Source organism: Synchiropus splendidus, chromosome 8 (genome assembly GCF_027744825.2).
Source record: "Synchiropus splendidus isolate RoL2022-P1 chromosome 8, RoL_Sspl_1.0, whole genome shotgun sequence".
Lineage (NCBI taxonomy): Eukaryota > Metazoa > Chordata > Actinopteri > Syngnathiformes > Callionymidae > Synchiropus > Synchiropus splendidus.
In genome coordinates, this window is record NC_071341.1 from 22,049,938 (window position 1) to 22,067,131 (window position 17,194).

General features: G+C 45.8%; 1 protein-coding gene across 1 annotated transcript; it reads right to left on the minus strand.

Annotated features, from left to right (window-relative positions):
- Positions 1-4,761: 4,761 nt before the first annotated feature.
- On the minus strand, positions 4,762-17,194 carry egln2 (egl-9 family hypoxia-inducible factor 2). The gene is made up of 6 exons (XM_053872942.1): positions 16,901-17,194; positions 15,337-16,622; positions 7,088-7,207; positions 6,885-7,021; positions 6,263-6,330; positions 4,762-6,183 (listed from the first exon to the last, which is right to left on the minus strand). The coding sequence occupies exons 2-6, from the start codon at positions 16,447-16,449 to the stop codon at positions 6,131-6,133; spliced, it is 1,491 nt and encodes a 496-aa protein (XP_053728917.1). The 5' UTR covers positions 16,450-16,622; positions 16,901-17,194; the 3' UTR covers positions 4,762-6,130.

The following is a 17,194-nucleotide window of genomic DNA, read 5'->3' on the forward strand; positions in this document are numbered from 1 at the left end:
AGAAGGTTCTGCCTCATCATGCTGTGCCCACACTTCCAACAGCAAAGAAACAATGATACTGCAAAGTAGGGCTGCAACTGACGAATATTTTCGTTGTCGACTAATCTACTCATTACTTTTTCGATTAGTCGACTAATCACGTTGACCTTTGTTTGGACCTATTTTGAATTTGTGTTGAACCTAAAGTTGCTTAAATCATCTTGCTGTGATACTCCTACACCATACATTATTAAACAAGCATATTGAAATAATGTGACATCATCCAGGAACATGTATTAACCCTGTGAAGCATGAAGCATGAAACAGTTGACGGAGAGCTGCTGTTCTTTAAACTGAGGTCTTTATTGGTCCTTGAGAAGAATTTAAAATCGTCACTATACACATGAATCCCATATAAAATATCTGATCAACATCCACATCAACAGGTCTTATTTGAATAATCTGAAACGATGTGTTCAGTGTAGCTCCCTAGTTCAGTTCTGGTTATTATCAGGAGGAGGAGAGACACTGAGGACACTTGACTACATCACTGTAAAAAAACAAAATCACTCTAGTATTGCATGTCACTGCTCAACCTCCTCCGTGACTGTGACTGAGGCGGTCAGTCGGAGGTGGTGAGGCGGAGCCTGGGGCGCACAGCGACAGTGGCCAGTTGGAGCCGGACCTCAGTCAGGACCCAATTGAAGGAACAGAAATGAACTTATCTTCATGATTCTAGTGAATGAGATATTTTCTCACTGCTTCTGAATAACAACCAGTTCTCAATGACCATCCTGCGGCAACGTGACGCATCAGCGCACAGATTTTGACAACAAATTTTTGTTCTCGAAGTTAGCGATGACGTCAACTAATCGTTGCAGCCCTACAGCAAAGACAGCTTTCCCACAAAACAAACATGAACAAGGCGTTTTACAGGGATTGGATTCTCAGCACAAGGGATCTGAGCTGGGTTGGTTGCTCCAGAGTGCAAGTTAGGGCTGGCTCACTTTTGGGAGGATCGTTTCCTCACCCACACAGTGACCATGGTCAACGGTGATTCATAATGCAGCAACTGATGGGCCCTGTTGCATCATAGTAACTGTGAAGTTGTGTCAGAGGAAGTTCCAAAAAGTCAAAGCTCGCATCGCAACACAGCATCTTTCACACCTGTCAGCCCTTTGAAACAGGCGATTCATTTGGTTCGGCGCCCAGTTATCGCCGATCATCTGGTGAAACTAGAAAACCAAGTTAGCAGAGGTGAGATGCGGCTTTAATTCTACGGGACAGATAAAGAACAACAAGTCACTGCGATGGAATTTCCACTCAGTCGTCCTCACTTCATTTACTGGCACATGCTAGTGAAGTGGAAGTGCACTTCCCTATATGAGTCAACATGTTCCAGCTAACACCCCTACATTTATTAGCGACAGATATGGAAGTGAAAAAAGAGGCAGAATAAATTGATTTCTCAGATCAGGCGGACAGAAGCCAGCACCTGGTATGACTGATTTGCTTAGGCAAACATGACGTGGCAAGACCGGGAAGCCTGTGTGCTTCCTGAGCGTGTATTGACACAATGAGGAGGAGGAATGTTGGTCACACAACTATTTATCCCAGAGCCAATAATAAGGAAAATTGCGTCACTATTTCAGATTAAACAGGACGTTTGACCCCAGGGGGCGGAGCTGACAGCTCAAACATGAAGACCATTTACTCATTTATGAGTGTCCGCTCTGTCAGAGCAGAGGGACACCAGCGTCTTCTGTCATGCTGCTGACAGACATTTATGACTCGACAGTGATGGAATTCAATCATAAAGAACAGCTGTGATGTGTTATGTGAATATTTATTATCAGGCAGCGCAAATATATCTCTTGGACAAACAAGGTAGCTGCCAGTCTGCATGCATACACTGAAGGTAGGAGCCTGCATATTAAGCGATAAAATGAAAATCCAGTAAGCAGTTCATTGAACATACACAATACCAAATGACCAATTATTTGGTCATAAAATGGCACTAATACACAGATAATAAATGTTTAGAAAAAAGACATCAATAAATAAAATTATAATTTTGACTTGTGACCATTTATAAGATGACTGGAGCAAAGTCAGGTTTAATTTTAAATCCAGATTTTGGTGCTGAGTTGAAGATTTGAAGATTGAAGTCAAACATGAAATTATAATTGTGTTTCATTAGATGTACTGTGGAAACATATATTTAGATATAAATAGGTCTTTAAAGTCTCTCAAAATATTTATTATGTCAGAAGTATGATACCATACATTGTAACACAAAAAAATAAATGATTATATGTTTACAAATTACAAAATAAATACACTGCTTTTTGCAAACGAAAATTCGGTTTTTTAAATATTCTCCAAAGATATATTGTATATATATTGATATATAAATCGAGTTATTAGTACATATAAATACATTGATAAAAATCTGGGACCTATTTAAATATTCTCTTAAATATTCTCAAACTTAAATATGACCGAGACGAGACCATGTTTCTGTTTACTAGGTCACAAACAGGTGAATTATTCACCTGGAACACATTCGGTTGACAGGCGGCTCATTCTTCCTGCGACCGAACCTTGGAGACATTCTGAGATGAACGGCTGACCCCTGCTGGTGATCGATGGCATTGCAAAAATAAACCGACTCACACGCTGCTATGGAGGAATTCAACCACAAGATGGAAGCGAAGACGGAAAAAGGACAGTCTGCTCTTCATTTCTTTCCTGACGATTCAAACGAATACTTTGTAGGGTCAATAATTCTTGCAAAACGCGAATGAATTCCTTTTAAAAGACGCAACACATGATTGAAAGATGTCATGAATGCTAAGCTCGACTGCTATCAGCAACATATTTGAGCCTGTAACACCAGAAAACAAATCCTTGCTACATTTATTCACACATAATCTCGTATTCTTTATTTCATTTGAAGGCTACGTTGGCATTAAATATATTCTGCTGAGGTATATGATGCTGGGGGCAATCTTTGTTTCAGAGATGCATTGAAAGGAAAGTGTTGACTTTGGCCGCTGCTGCTGTCATGACACCCTCTGTCACGGTCAGAGTGACTCACGAGCATAGCACGTGTGCACCTGAGCCTTGTCAGACCTCACCTTCATATCACACAATGTCCGTGGAATTAAAGGTCACCGCCATTAGAACCACAAGGGCCATCAATCCCACAGTTGAGGGGCCACTTGACCTCAGCTACTGCAGCAAAATGAAGGTTCTTGACCCCACAAACAGATAGACGGAGACTGACGACCAGTCTGGGCTGAAACAGGTGAGAGTTGAAATGTGATCTGAAGGTGGGTGAGGAGACTATGGTCCGGATGTCCTGTCGGAGAGCGTTCCATGCTGGAAGGAGACGAGGATGAGAGCGCTGGGAAGGGTGTGCGGCTGAATTCGAGACGGAAATATTGCGGAGACAGTGTTCCTGCTGGCTGCAGGGAGAGGGCGCTGTCTTTTGCAGTTGAAAAGGCTTCTTTAGTTCAGTTTTGAGCACGCGCACATCAAGTGTTGAGATGACTGACAGATGCGGCGTCGAGGCCGTGACACAAGATGTATCACGGATCCTGACATATCCCCCAACCACGTAAAAAACGCTGTCATCTAGACGTGAGAGTGAAACAGAGAGGAAGGTTTTGCCACTCACTGAATTGGCGACAGTAAAATCGCTAGTTTGAGAAGTAAATCTGCCGCCAGTCCAAGCGGTCCGTCTTTAAATATGTCCGGCCTGAATGCGCGACAATGGTTCCGGGATCAACGGACCCCAGTCATTATGATGGTTCTTTCGGGATTTTCCGCGAATAACCGTCACGTTCAAGATCACCTCCATGACGAGTTCGTTTCCACTATGTTTTAATAGGTGTATCCGGGGAGATGACATCTTTAAAATGAGACAATATTACAGTGGCGCACCGCCTTTTAGATGCATTTCGCAGTTTCGTATCAGAAAACCTCCAACGAGACGGCCACATTTTGCCGAAACGGCATAAGACACTTGTCTTATAGAGTACCACCATGCAGCTGCGCCCTTTATTAACATTAAATGTGAACTAAAAGTTTGCACTCACCGAAGGCTCAGCTTGCGGCGGTCGCTTGGTTGGAAGTGGCGAAAAAATCTTTAATAAGCGCTGGAATGTCACTAAACATCCGTGATTCAATTGGTCTGAAGCTTGTCTGACCATAAAAATCCATCGGAAAGCGAGGAAAAAGTCGCGGTTATTCCAGAAACTACTCTATGAGTAGCCAATCACAAGTCACGTTCAACGTGAAGCCAGCGAGGAGGCCGTGCCGTCCCCATCTCGTGATATGATTGGCTATTGCATCTATCCATCAACTGTATGTGCCCGTGCACCTGCGCCGGTACAGTCCATTCTGAAGGACCCGGACTGATTTCATGCAGCCTGGCAACACAAGAGAGCTGGATTTCTTGTGTTGTCGGGAGAGCTGGAGGAGGTTTGTGGGGAAGTTTGGGCTTCCTTGCTCCGAATGCTGCCTCCGCGACCCGACTCCAGATAAGCGGCAGAAGAAGGTGAAGTTTGTATATATATATATATATATATATATAATATTTGGGGAAAATGCACTAAAATGCACTAAAAACGAAATAAACCTCTATCAAAAATATGCTTATGATTTCTGGCCAGCAGAGAAGGAACACCTCAGGTAGACAGGAACAGCTTATTTTTTTTAAATATTACGTACATGTTATTTTGTTGGAAAATAAAACAAACACTTTGTGTACCAAAAGACAGGTTTTAATTAAATAAATCAAAAAAACAAATTAGCAAAACAATCAAGATTTGTTCACACTGGTTTTAGTATCTATTGCATTTGAATAATCAGAGTATCCACAGCAATCGTTTCACTGTTACACCCTCTCCAGACTCAAAACAATAAAGTGCAATTAGAAACGCAAATACCTTCTCTGCAGCCCGACACACACACACACACACACACACACACACACACACACACACACACACACACACACACACACACACACACACACACACACACACACACACACACACACACACACACACACACACACACACACACACACACACACACACACACACACACACACACACACACACACACACACACACACACACCTGTAAGCAACTTCAAGACAGTGGTTGTCACCACATATGTGCAAGGACACACACACACACAGTCTTTAAAAGCAGCTTGAACCCGCAGCTCACACAGTGTTAACTCCTCATTTTGTACACATTATTTGTTGTAAGGTTGTAGCTTTACAAGCGGCGCTTCTGGTTATTTTTTTTAATCATATGCTTCTCTATGTTTGCGCCCAACGATGTATATTCACTTCAGGAAAATGTCAAGCAGAATCAGCATTATATATGTATTTATATATAACGGTATACACACAACTGAAGAGAAGAGCTCCGTCAGCACTGATTCTCTTGTGAAATCCTGATTTTTCTCTTCATCTTGCTCAAAGTAGAAACACCCATGCTCCTTATATTGTCACCTAAGCAGAGCCAAAACACTTCTAGTATCCTGGATTCTAAATACAAAGATGTGCAATAAATCGGGGGTTCGATGACATCACTTTTTTAGGATCCCAAAGCTGGTATAGTGAATACACAGGATTTCAAATCAACTACAACCGCAATGTTGAACCACTCTCGCTCTGTTTTCATTCACAAACTCGCCGGCTAGATTTCACCTTAAAGGTGAGCGTTGGTTACAAAACCTGCACGTGTAAACATGTCTCTGTCTCGGGAATTAAAGACCAAGTTGAGTGTGCAATTAATACTTCTCCGTTTTGGTGGTTCACATGTAGATAAGGTCATTTAAAACACATTCGGTTTTAGACGTCAAACCACCTGAAATATAATGCAAGGTACGCACATTAAGAAATTGTTAAATCTACTCGTTGTGCCTCTCATAACCCTTTGACATCAGCGATCAAACGACGCAGCCCTGAACAGGCCAAGAAAAGTGAAGTCCAGACATTGTGAGTTTGAGTCTTCTTCATTTTTGTGCAGCTGACTCTGACTTGACCGAGCTGTGCTCCTCCCACTGCGTCATCACCGGGTCTGACACAACGTCCCGCGAAGGCACCGGATCATCCATTCTCTTCAGCTTACGCCTTGCTGTTCTGAGTGACGGGCACTTGGACGCCTTTCTGTCCAGTTGCTATGGACACAGGTAGAAGGGAAGACTGTTGGTGATGAAATGGTGATGCATGAACGTGATGCCATCACAAGACACTCACCCAGTCTGTATTTCTCCTTCGCTTCTGCTCGCTCTTTGGCATCAAAGTACCAGACCGTGATGGCGTAGCTGCGGGAAACAAGCGAGCAAAACTTGAAACCAAATTCTGAGTGAAAGTCAGTGACATCAGACAGAGAACAGACGACACAGGCGGGTTCAGAGGGCAGCACAGGGTTAATCCCCACAGTTGTCTCCCCGTCCTCTGGGGCCGTCTTGTTTATTCCTGTCTCTCGTGTCTGAGCCTCTGCAGCACGAGACGTGCAATCGAACCTTCCTCCTCTCCCCCTCCTCCACTTCACGTTCCCCTTCAGGAAACACATACTTCCTGCTTGTGGCCGCACCTTGCCCCCAGCAGTCGGAGGGGGACAGGAGGATGGACCTACACTGCGTTACATAAACAGGGGCAAATGCATTGTAAAGGATCTCAGCAGCTGATTCAAGTTTTTGTCACTGTCACTGTCTTTACTTCCTGAATCATGTTGCTACACATCAAAATGCTTTTTACAGACCGATGGACAGACAGACAGACGCATCCAAGGCAGTCAGAAGCTGCTCATCATTATCTGAATCAACCTTCTACTTCCGCGTCCCGGTTCCCTCCCGTCAAAGATGAACCGACTCACCGAGTGGCGTAGGCAGGTTTAACTTCATGTGGGTTTCTGCGATCCGACCAGAAGATGAGCAGCCGGTCAAACAACGGCTCAATGTTGGCGACAACATTTTTGCCTTCAGGGAAGATCTGCAGCAGCCCTCCCTGTTTCTGGGAGCCAAAGGAAACATTTCAGAACACATCTTCCCAAAAAACTACGACGACTTCAAATATTACCTCCACATCCCAGTTCTTGTTCAGGTAGTAGATGCATGTGATGCAGCGTCCGTCACCGTTGGGGTTGTCGACATGGCGGACATAGCCGGCGCCGTTTCCTGGGTAACAAGCGACCATGGCCTGGAAACAAAGACGTGCTGTTACGCAGCTGACAAGTAGAGCCGGGGTATTAAAATGATGGCTTAATGGTTGTGAAGCTGAAAGTGAAGCGCCTCAGGGATCATCAGAAAAGACAGGAGTGTGTGAGCGATGACTCCAGCAGGACGCCCCACACGTACACACTCATTAATATTGAATTGAATAGTGACTGAAGACCATTTGGATGTTTCACTCACAAAATTAAAACCTTCGATTGATGCCTTTCTGTTCATCGTCAGTGAGCGCGCCAGCTTCGCACTTAAGGGTCGACTCGGGTAGAATTGGGAGAATGAACCGCTCAAGTCTACGAAACAGCATTTAACAGCAAGTATTTAGCTGCAGAGAGGATGAAAGTGAAGGCAGAAGTGACTCTCATCCCACTTTAGTACGTCTGCCAAGCAGGTTACACAGTTAGCTGCCTCCATCCATCTGCTAGCAAAATAACCCAGAAACAGATGCCTCCCGGTGTCCGACGAAGGTCATTGCTATCAACGTTATTTCATGAAGGTTTTCAATTATGTAGATAAATTAACAGTAGGACAGCCATTTTCCAGTCATTGCCTTGTGGGGGGCTGTTGTCTTCCCCAGTCACACAGAGCAAGAGGCAACACATTTTAGCCACAAATGTCATTTGTAAATGTATAGTAGTTGTAACTAGTGATGCTCCGATCGATCGGTCACCGATCATGATCCGCCGATTTCAGTGCGATCGGTGAATGCCGATCACTACCTGTCATTGCCGATCACAACAACTGGTCACATGTGACAGCTGGTGCTCTGATGACGCCCTGCTGTGATGCGTCCGCTCCTCCCTACTCGGTGCTCACTCAGCAGCGCCTTGTCTGCTGTGAAAGTTCTTTCAATCTGCAAAGTTGTATCGTGCAGCACATGCGTGGGAAAATGCTGTGCAGGGAAGCGCGTTAAAAATAAATATGCCATTTAAAGCGCCAATAATTGACAGAGCGTGGAGAGCTCAAGAAAGTCAGACCGCTGGTTCCTCAGAAGCAGTTGGCGCAGCTGACGCTTAGCAACACTGGCGGGTCCGTCGCCATTTTGGAGTCAGGTGCAGCGGTCGTCAGCCACCAGAATCTGAAACTTTTAAAAACGTTCGGAGTGGAAACTTTAATAAATGCAGTGCTCTCTGTCTTGGAGTCCTGCTACAGTATGTAAATAGTTCACGGACCTAGCAAAGTCTCAAGAGACTCACCAAATGTGACAGAGTAGTTGCTTTTCTCCTAGTTTTTCTCCCTATTTTTTCCCTCTTGAAGAGGTACATGTATATGCTTGTTATAATGACAGTGTAGCTGAAGAATTTGTGTAAATATTAACAATAAGATGAACAGTTGTTCAATGAATGTAAACTATCATGGTGAAGTGGCGACTTTCAGGGAGAGCGCCGAGGCAGACGGGGCCATGGCGTCACTGTTTTCAAAAAGATATGGATCTGTTGTGGAGACACGGATTGACTGCCATAATCCCTTATCAAATCAGAAAGGGAGGCAGATTACAAAGCATAATTTGAGCAATATTTGCACGGTCAGCAGAGGTGGATAGGGCAGAGAAACAAGTCAAGAGTTCAGCTGTTGTTCCTGGCTGGATCTGGTTTCTCCATTCAAAACAATGGTCTTGTGCTGGTATTTCCCCTGCTTGACGTCTCTGTGCTCAAGGCCACAGTGTGACCTGTTCCTCTGGGGGCCGGGGGGGGAGGGAGACCCTGCCTGACAGCTCTCCAAATAGCCCACATTCCAGAACACCATATGATCGGACCGGGAGAGGTGAACAAACACAGCAGCAGAGTCATGTTTTATGCTCTGGTTGTATAAATAGTCTGAGTGTCCCAAGTTCGGGTGGCGTAATGTTTTCCGTGGACCAGAGTCCCTAACAGCCATCCGTCTGCTCTGGCAGAGACCGATAGCTGGAAGCGTATGAAGTAATAACTTCCAGATTGTCTTTTCCTGCCTGGATCGGCAAGACAGTACTGTCACCTCGCTGACTTACATTGTTCCGCGCAGATCTCGACACATCGGCTCCAGGACAACATCGTGCCTGATTTAAAACCTCCCTGCTGTCTGCCTGTTATAGATTTCTCTTCCTCGCGGAGGATGTAGAACACCTTTTCAGATGTACCGAACATCTGCTGTATTATCAGCGAAGCTCCCGCTGGTGTGGAAGAGTTGGCGTCACTTTGGTCGTGTTGTGCGCCGCTTCACTCACGTCACCTCCGATTACTGCCTGACACTTACACTGCAAGCTCATTAACCTCAGAACGTTTGGCTCCGGGCTGCAGCTGACAGCCGGGTCAACTGTCCTGAGAGGCCGAATCAAACACACAAGGCTGGGAAACGTGAAAGTGTCGTTTTAAAAACTCATTAGGTTTGCTTTGTTAGTGTGGTACTACCATTCGGTTTGTGCAAATCATACTGGTACTTTGTCTCTCTTTTGGCCTGCAAACATGGCAGTGAGAGGCTGAGACTAGCAGCCGCCGCAGGACAATGGAGCTCCTTGTGAAGACGGGGTTGTTTGTCATTCTGGGTGAAACGCAGTCCCTGGTATACTCTGACTGGGATTATAACTAACCGCTCCTCCTTTAGCTAGTGATGGGCTTTTGAGGCTTCATGAAACAATGTCATTTCCTGAAGCCACAAGACCAAACTCTCCATTCTAAAATCTTTCAACCATTTCAATTAAACCTCACATCATTTTTAAACCCAGAGTGCCACCTAATGAGCTTTAAAAACAAGGACGCCGTTTCATGAAGCCTCAGTAGCTCATCACTAGCAACAGCTCAACTTCATAATGAAGATTCATTTCTTACGATCTTAAATAATGAGTTCTAACTAGTATTTTTAAACTGACACCTTTTTAAACTGATTACAGCACCACCTGCTGCCCTGGAGGTGGAACTGAAAAATGGAAAATTAAATTCTATCTATCTGTCAAAACTGCTTCGGTCATTTTTTGGTAGAAATCTAGCCACAAAATGCAGCTGACTGACACACCAGCTCTCACATTCATGCATTAATAAATAAATAATAATAATAATAAAGTTTTTATTGGAATGATCTCTGTCGGTGCACTTTTGACAAGTATGTGTCAGGAATATATTTTAGAGTCTGTGCTCCATATAATCACGCATCAGGTTCAATTCTGGATGAAGGCGTGAGGGATTATTTTTGAGGGCATGAAGTGAAACTCTACAGTCCGGACAGATGCAATTTAGCACAATCAAGACTCAGTGTAAGACTCTGGAGCAGACAGCGCAGCCCTCGCCTGCAGCGTAAACACACACAAGTGCACACCATCAAAGACTTGCATGACATTTCCACACGGTACGATGAAAGGCCTTAAAACCAAATCAGAAAAACAGGCAAAAGTGATGGCTTCAGACTTTCTATCACACGATGTCGACCTTCGACAGATACACAGGACGTTAAGTTGCGTGGCATGACACGACACGCCGCAGTCATATCCTCCATCTCTGCTCTCATCCCTGCATCTCCTCAGCACTCATGACCAACCCAAAGGTCTTAGGGGTATCAATCACCTCAACCTCCAGCCAAAATAAATACAGTGCTTAGAAATGAAGCGCGAAGGTGACGGTGAGACGGAGCGAGGCGTCCTGGACCGGCCCAAGAATGAACTGGATGCAGCATGCTTGCAGTGATAAGAGGCATGATGGTGCGCAGAGGGCTCAGCGGGAGAGGGTCCGATAAGGACGAGCAAATGCAGGCTTTACTGTTGAAGGACAAATATAAGCCAAGGAATGTTTGAGGAAACACAAGATAACAATATTTCTGACTCCGATTCCTGTCAATTCAAGTGAACACTAGAGGCAACAGAGTCCACAAAAATGACATTTAACTAAAGGGATGAACACGTTAACCCGGCAGTGCAGAAGATAAACATGTCGCTTAAATCTTGGAGATTATTATCGAACTGGATAAATCTATTTGAATACATTGATAAAGTTTTCTCATCAAAGGAGCGCTAGTCCAAACCAAAAAGGCAGGAGAGGAGCAGATCTAATCTGAGTCTCAACCAGGTGACGCCTCATCTGAGGGAATTCCTGTCCTCTTGGTCACTATCCAAAGCTTGTGATGACAGAAGCCAAACTGTCCTTCACTCTGAGACACGCTCCTTCCTTTAATGAGAAACAAAAATACTCTCGAACCAGACAGGACACTGCACCCTTCCAGGACGACCTGATCCGAATCTCGACTCTGTCGCACACAGCTGAGAACCATTCGGCTGTCAGTCAGAGGCCTCTGAGTGATGGAGCCAGCAGGTCAGGATCTGGAGCCGAGACACCAAATCCCCGCTCTGGCTGGATTCCATTGGCACCAGAACCAAGTGTCTCAATGTTCTCAGAGACTCATCATAAAAGCGGTCTTCCTCACTCCACAGAACCACACAGACCCTTTGGTCTTTCCCCTTAGTACTCAGCCAAGAGCTTGAAGGAGAGCTTAGTTCGGGAGGATACCACCATGATTTACATAAACATTATGGATTGCGCACATCAGCAGCTACCTGAGTTTAAATTGTGTTCAAAAAGTTGAATATCATGGACGTTTAAAGCAGCTGGTGGCATCCATCACCAACTATGTTCCAAGGCAGCTTGTTCTCACGCGGACAAAAAGATGTGATAAATTAGGATGAGACTTTACAGCTACATTTACTTCTCCAATAATGGTCGGTGTGAACTCAACTGAATAATGATTAACTGCCTCGCTGCATCAAGCTTATATTTCAACTGTCTCGCCAGGTCTTTATGACGGTCCATTACTCAGCAGATTTAGCACCCAGGTTACAGAGCAGATAATTGGTCCAGCTGGTAACATATTTCACTTGTGCGTTGCTGGGACGAGCCTCCGAGACTTGTGTCACTTGCTGTTGTGAACCAAGTTGTAAATACGTTTAAGGACAAACAAGCGGCGTGGTGGTTAGTCACGCTGAGTCCAGACAGCTGCTGCCCCTGTGGCAGTTATTCTACATGAGTCACCCACTAACTGTATGATGGAGGGAGGAGGAGTGGTGGCCGCGAAGTCTCATGAGACACTGTGACTCAAACAAATAAAAACAAACAATTGCATATTTTTATAGCAGCTTTAGAGAACATCTGGACTCACTAATCCTGCTATTATGAAAATGTATGACTCAATTGCAATTACTATCATTATTTTCAATAATAACATACAATCAAATAAGTCAATTTAAACACTGTTTTGTTAAGACATGTATTATCGTTTTCCTCATTATATATTATATATTTCAACTTTATTTTATTAGACCTCATTTTTATTCCTTCCTTGCTCTCAGCTGTCTCCTGAGAAGCAGTAAGCACAAAGCATTTCAAGCCAGGAGAGGGTGAAATACAGAGCGACTGTTTTGATTTTTTTTTTTTTTTTTAACCAACAGAAAATAAGTAAAAAATTCATAGAAATATCTTACCAATGCTATAAATTAACTACCAAGTCATACTGCTTGATATAGACTATGGACTACTGCACTTAAAGCCCCTTCAACCAGCAATCTACTCCTATTTATGAACAATAGATTGAGAATAGTCAAAGCTGAAGCCAGGATCCAGCAAGTCGAGCCACCATCGGTACGTTCAAGCCTCCACACGTGTAGCTGCCTTCCCTGCAGTCGTCTGGCTGCCTGCATTGTAGCAGACGCTGCTGAGACAGGGGCATCTGAGGACACGCTGCTGCAACTGCAGCAGTGAACAATCTCATTATACCGGCGCTTCTGCTGCATCGCCCTTTCTCACACGCACACCACAATCCTCCCACGCTTCGCAACAACCCATCCACTAACAGTCATGCATTTCAATGACTTCGGCTTGTTTACGGATGACTGCGAAGCAATAGGTGGGGGATATTCCTTTAAAAATCATTTCGATTCCTAACAACAAATCCGCAGGAAACCTCAGACGGCCACAGAACCAAACACGAGCGGCTGCACATGGGATGCAATTGCTCTCCGTCTTGCAGACACAAAGCAGGGCTCCACTCAGTGTAGGCCCGTTACTAAGGAAACGGGGAGGAAATCATTCTTTAAATAATAGCTCAAGCACTAGATATGGTGGGGTCGAACACACTGGCTACAGGCTCTCACAATGAAGCCCAGGCATCGTGTCACCGTCCCCTTTAGCAGCAGTCTCCTCAACACACGTCACTTCTGCTGCAGTGCACACTTGCCAGTCCACGCGGGACACGAGTTCGGCTCGACACCAAACTTTTAGAGGACAACGCTGTTACGGACTAAACGGCATATTATGCAGGGAGAACTGATAGAATCAGACGCCTTTGAGCTCACGTAGACAGGTCATAGGTTTGAGGAAGCAAAGGCTGCAGGCTGCTGTAGACGCGCGTGTGAATGATTCAACATGGCCAGCAGGTCGGCTGCGCTCGGGTGAGTGCAACAAGGTCATTTGTGCCGTTCATACGAACAAGTTGGAGGAGGGCAAGAGTGGAAATCAGGGGGGCGTCAAATGGAAAGGAGGAAAAGTACGACGTTGAAATGTCTTAAATATCACTTTGCTAGAACCACGTCCACGTTCTCTCAGGACACGGTGAGAATTGCGCGACCGGCCGAGACGTTTGTAATGTGGTCAATCCCATCAGCCGTGCTTGATAACAGCACTGTGACTGGCACTGAGGATCAGATATGAAGGAAGAGATTAAATGCACTGATTTGCATTCGGGTGGAAACTAATCATGACCCTCTTGATTGGGTTTTGAGGACGCCTAATGAAGATCCAATAAATCACCGCATAAAATGGGATGCTTGGCGCTGCTCAAAATTGAAGCAAAGTTCACACAAGCGCAATGTCATTGACTTGCTAAGTAGCTAGAGCGGTGAGTCAGCAAAAATGAGATGAAACTATCAGACTCTGCCAGGAAGATGAATAAACAGCAGCAGGCATTATTTATACAAAGCTTCAAGAAGTATTCCTTTATTTAAGTTCCTCACTAGTGTTTAACAATTACACATGTGCATGAGGATAATTAGTCCAATTTAGCATCCATATATTTCATAAAACTGTCACGGAAATTGAGTATCAGCTTCCTTTCTTGCTCAGAAAACACAACAAGATGCTTCATTAAATAAGCTGCGTTTCCACTTGAGACAGTGAGAATCTCTGCTTCGCAGAAATCAGTGGGATGTCGTAGCGTTATGCAACCTGTCTGGCATTATACAACGATTTCAACAGTGCCACGTCCGGGATGGTGAAAGCAGGAGTTAAGAAGCGTCGCCTTCAAAGGCTGAAAAATAGTGACGGCAGTGGCGACTGGTCTCTCGAGGGGCCAGTTGAATAGGGATGAGGCGCAGCCTAAAGTGAGACACAGGGCGGTTTCCATCGGAAAGCTCAGCCCGCACGCAGGTTCTCTTATCAAGCACACGTGTTTCCAAAGCCTTGAGACGGTCCCTGCATCCTTCCTCGAGTGGGGCTGACTGAAAAAGGGTGAATTCTCGGTAACGCCATAGTCATAGAGCGACTTCAATCCAAACAACGCTGCTGTCCTCGGGTCTATTTCAGCGGCTCTTGTGATGCGTTTAAGGGGAAAAAAAGAAGTTATATAAAGCCTGTCTCACTCATACCACTCTGCAGTGGATTTATTAGGAAGTATTTCAGGATTTTCCAAGCAATAACAAAAAAAAAATGCTAAATAGCAAAAAAACATGATGGATACAGAAAGGATGGAAAGACATTTCATCAGTCCTAAATGAAAAATGTCTCACCAATTCCAGTTTAAAATAGATAGCTTTCAAAGATTCACATAAGAGGCAGAATATAATTCCTTATTTTCCCTGCTCCAGGTAAACTCCCCTACTGCAACTCTTCCTGTGTTCAAAAGCAGATGATTTTAGTATGTGGTGTCCTTCCCTCGGTTCCAATTGCTCTGGAAATGCCCAAAGTGGAATAATATTTACACGGCTCATGTGTGATACTGGGATCTAAAAATGACCACAGTTCTCCATGTAACAATGAACAAGCGCCATAAACAGTTGTGCCTTCTGGTACTATTCTGTTTTGAAGCTGTCAGAAACGGTGTACGTGTGGTAGACAACAGATATAGGTCGGTGAAGGGTGAACCCCCACTCACCTTGGTTCGCCCGTTGATGACGCAGCCCCCCAGCTGTCCGTTGGCGGCGCTGTGCATGATCACCTTGTCAATGTGCTCCATCAGCAAACCAATGTTTTCACACCCCGGCTCCCGACCCTCCACCCAGGCGATCTGGTCTCCACGGATGTTCCCGGAGGGAATGTTCCTCTGGCTCACCAGCTGCCCGCCGCGAAACATGCCGCTGCTGTTCAGGATCTCCACCTCCTCCAAGACCTTGTCCCCTAAAGACGGTCCCAGAAAGTTGTCCTTCATGCACATGCCGAAGCACTTGATGCAGGGGACGATGTGCTGCATGGCGATGCGCTCGGCCGACCACTCCTCGGAAGGCGTCGGGGTCGGGAGCTCATCGGCTTCCACAGGGGAGGTCTGACTGGGTGTCACCACATGCTGCCCTTTGTGCTGGCGAACATGGCGGGAAGGACTGAAGGGAGGCGAGTACGGGGCGACACAGTTTCCCAGATCAGGATCAACTTGGTTGCTATGGAAACTGATGCCACAGTTAATGGGAACTGGGGCCACTCTGGATGATTCTGATGATTTGTGGGACGAGCTTCCATCCAGTAGTCGTCGTCGCTTCGTGTCGAAGTCCGCCGTGCCATTATTGGCTACTGACCCAAAGTCCTGGTTCTCGACAGCCCGGCGCTTCTGTTGCTGTCTAGCCTTCAAGTCATTGTTGATCCTTCTTGCTAGCGCACAGTTCTGGAGCACGGCCCAGTCCTCGTTGCCTAGTAGACATGAACTCTTGCTAAGGGGGTACAGAGGGTCCCCCAAACTCCTTATTTGGGCAGGGTAGCCATTTGGAGTTTGAGCCAGCGCACCTGCTTGGCTTCCCTCTACCGTGGCCGACGGAGAAACAACCCTGGTGTTTGGCGGAGGGAGCCCGGTTTTCGACTCTGTGGTGAGGGTTATGGCCCCAGGGGGGTCAGTCTTTGAGGCCAGAGCAGCCAGGAAGTCCGCAGGAATTTGACTGCGAACAGTCGGTGCGCAGAATCCGTTCAGTCCCATAGTTGCCTGGTATGTGTGGTGATGAATCTCCGGTGATGTGAGGGAAGATCTCGGGCTCAGAGAGTCAGCGTGGCCCAAACTCTCCATGGCATCTCGTCCTCGGCTGGATGCGCACGTAGCTCACGTCCTCGCTTCATCTTTAGGCGAGTGGCTGGTTTGTGAGGAGATCTCTGCTGCAACTTTCATCACTCGCTCCGGACTCTCTCGCCTTTGTTCCCCTCATTTCACCAGACAGTCCCTCAAGCACGTCATGACGGCGTCTGTATGGAGCAAAGGCTCAACTTTAGGGACGGTTCGAGCGCAACTTCACGTTCCATGTCAAACCGAGAAACCTCGTTTATTGACGAGGTGGAAATATATAGGTCAATAGTATGTAAATTAAAAAAAAATAAAATACTCAAGAACAAAAACAAATCGCGTGTGATCACATTAATAGTAAAGTACCGTAAGTGTTGGTCATTTTATCAAACAGTTGGTCAAGTCACTCGCCAATCCAATAGTTCGACAAAACAAAGAGACACATCTTTTCACGACTTACCATTTCTAAAGCAATGCCATCGGTCCGGCGGAGATAAGGCATAGGACGGGTCCACAGTCCGCTTCTCGCCTCCAGCTCACGCGCATGGAAATCCACGGCGAGCGTACGTGACAAACTGAGAGTACGCGTCTTATTTCCGGGATCCACCGACCCCGCGTGCGCCGCGCGTCCACGTCCCACTCGCCGACGACTCGAAGCGTCACATGCAGACGGGCGCACTCTCGACTCGGGAGCTGACGGCAGAGCGCCCTAAATGTGCGGCGACTGGGCGAGAGACCTCAGTTTGTGCGGCTG

Excerpts from the sequence above, each read along its gene's own strand:
- egln2 (XM_053872942.1), bottom strand. The coding sequence starts at position 16,449 with ATGGAGAGTTTGGGCCACGCTGACTCTCTGAGCCCGAGATCTTCCCTC. Across the intron at positions 7,208-15,336 it reads TCATCAACGGGCGAACCAAG|GCCATGGTCGCTTGTTACCC; the intron begins GTGAGTGGGGGT and ends CTTTGTTTCCAG. Across the intron at positions 6,184-6,262 it reads GAAGGAGAAATACAGACTGG|CAACTGGACAGAAAGGCGTC; the intron begins GTGAGTGTCTTG and ends CTGTGTCCATAG.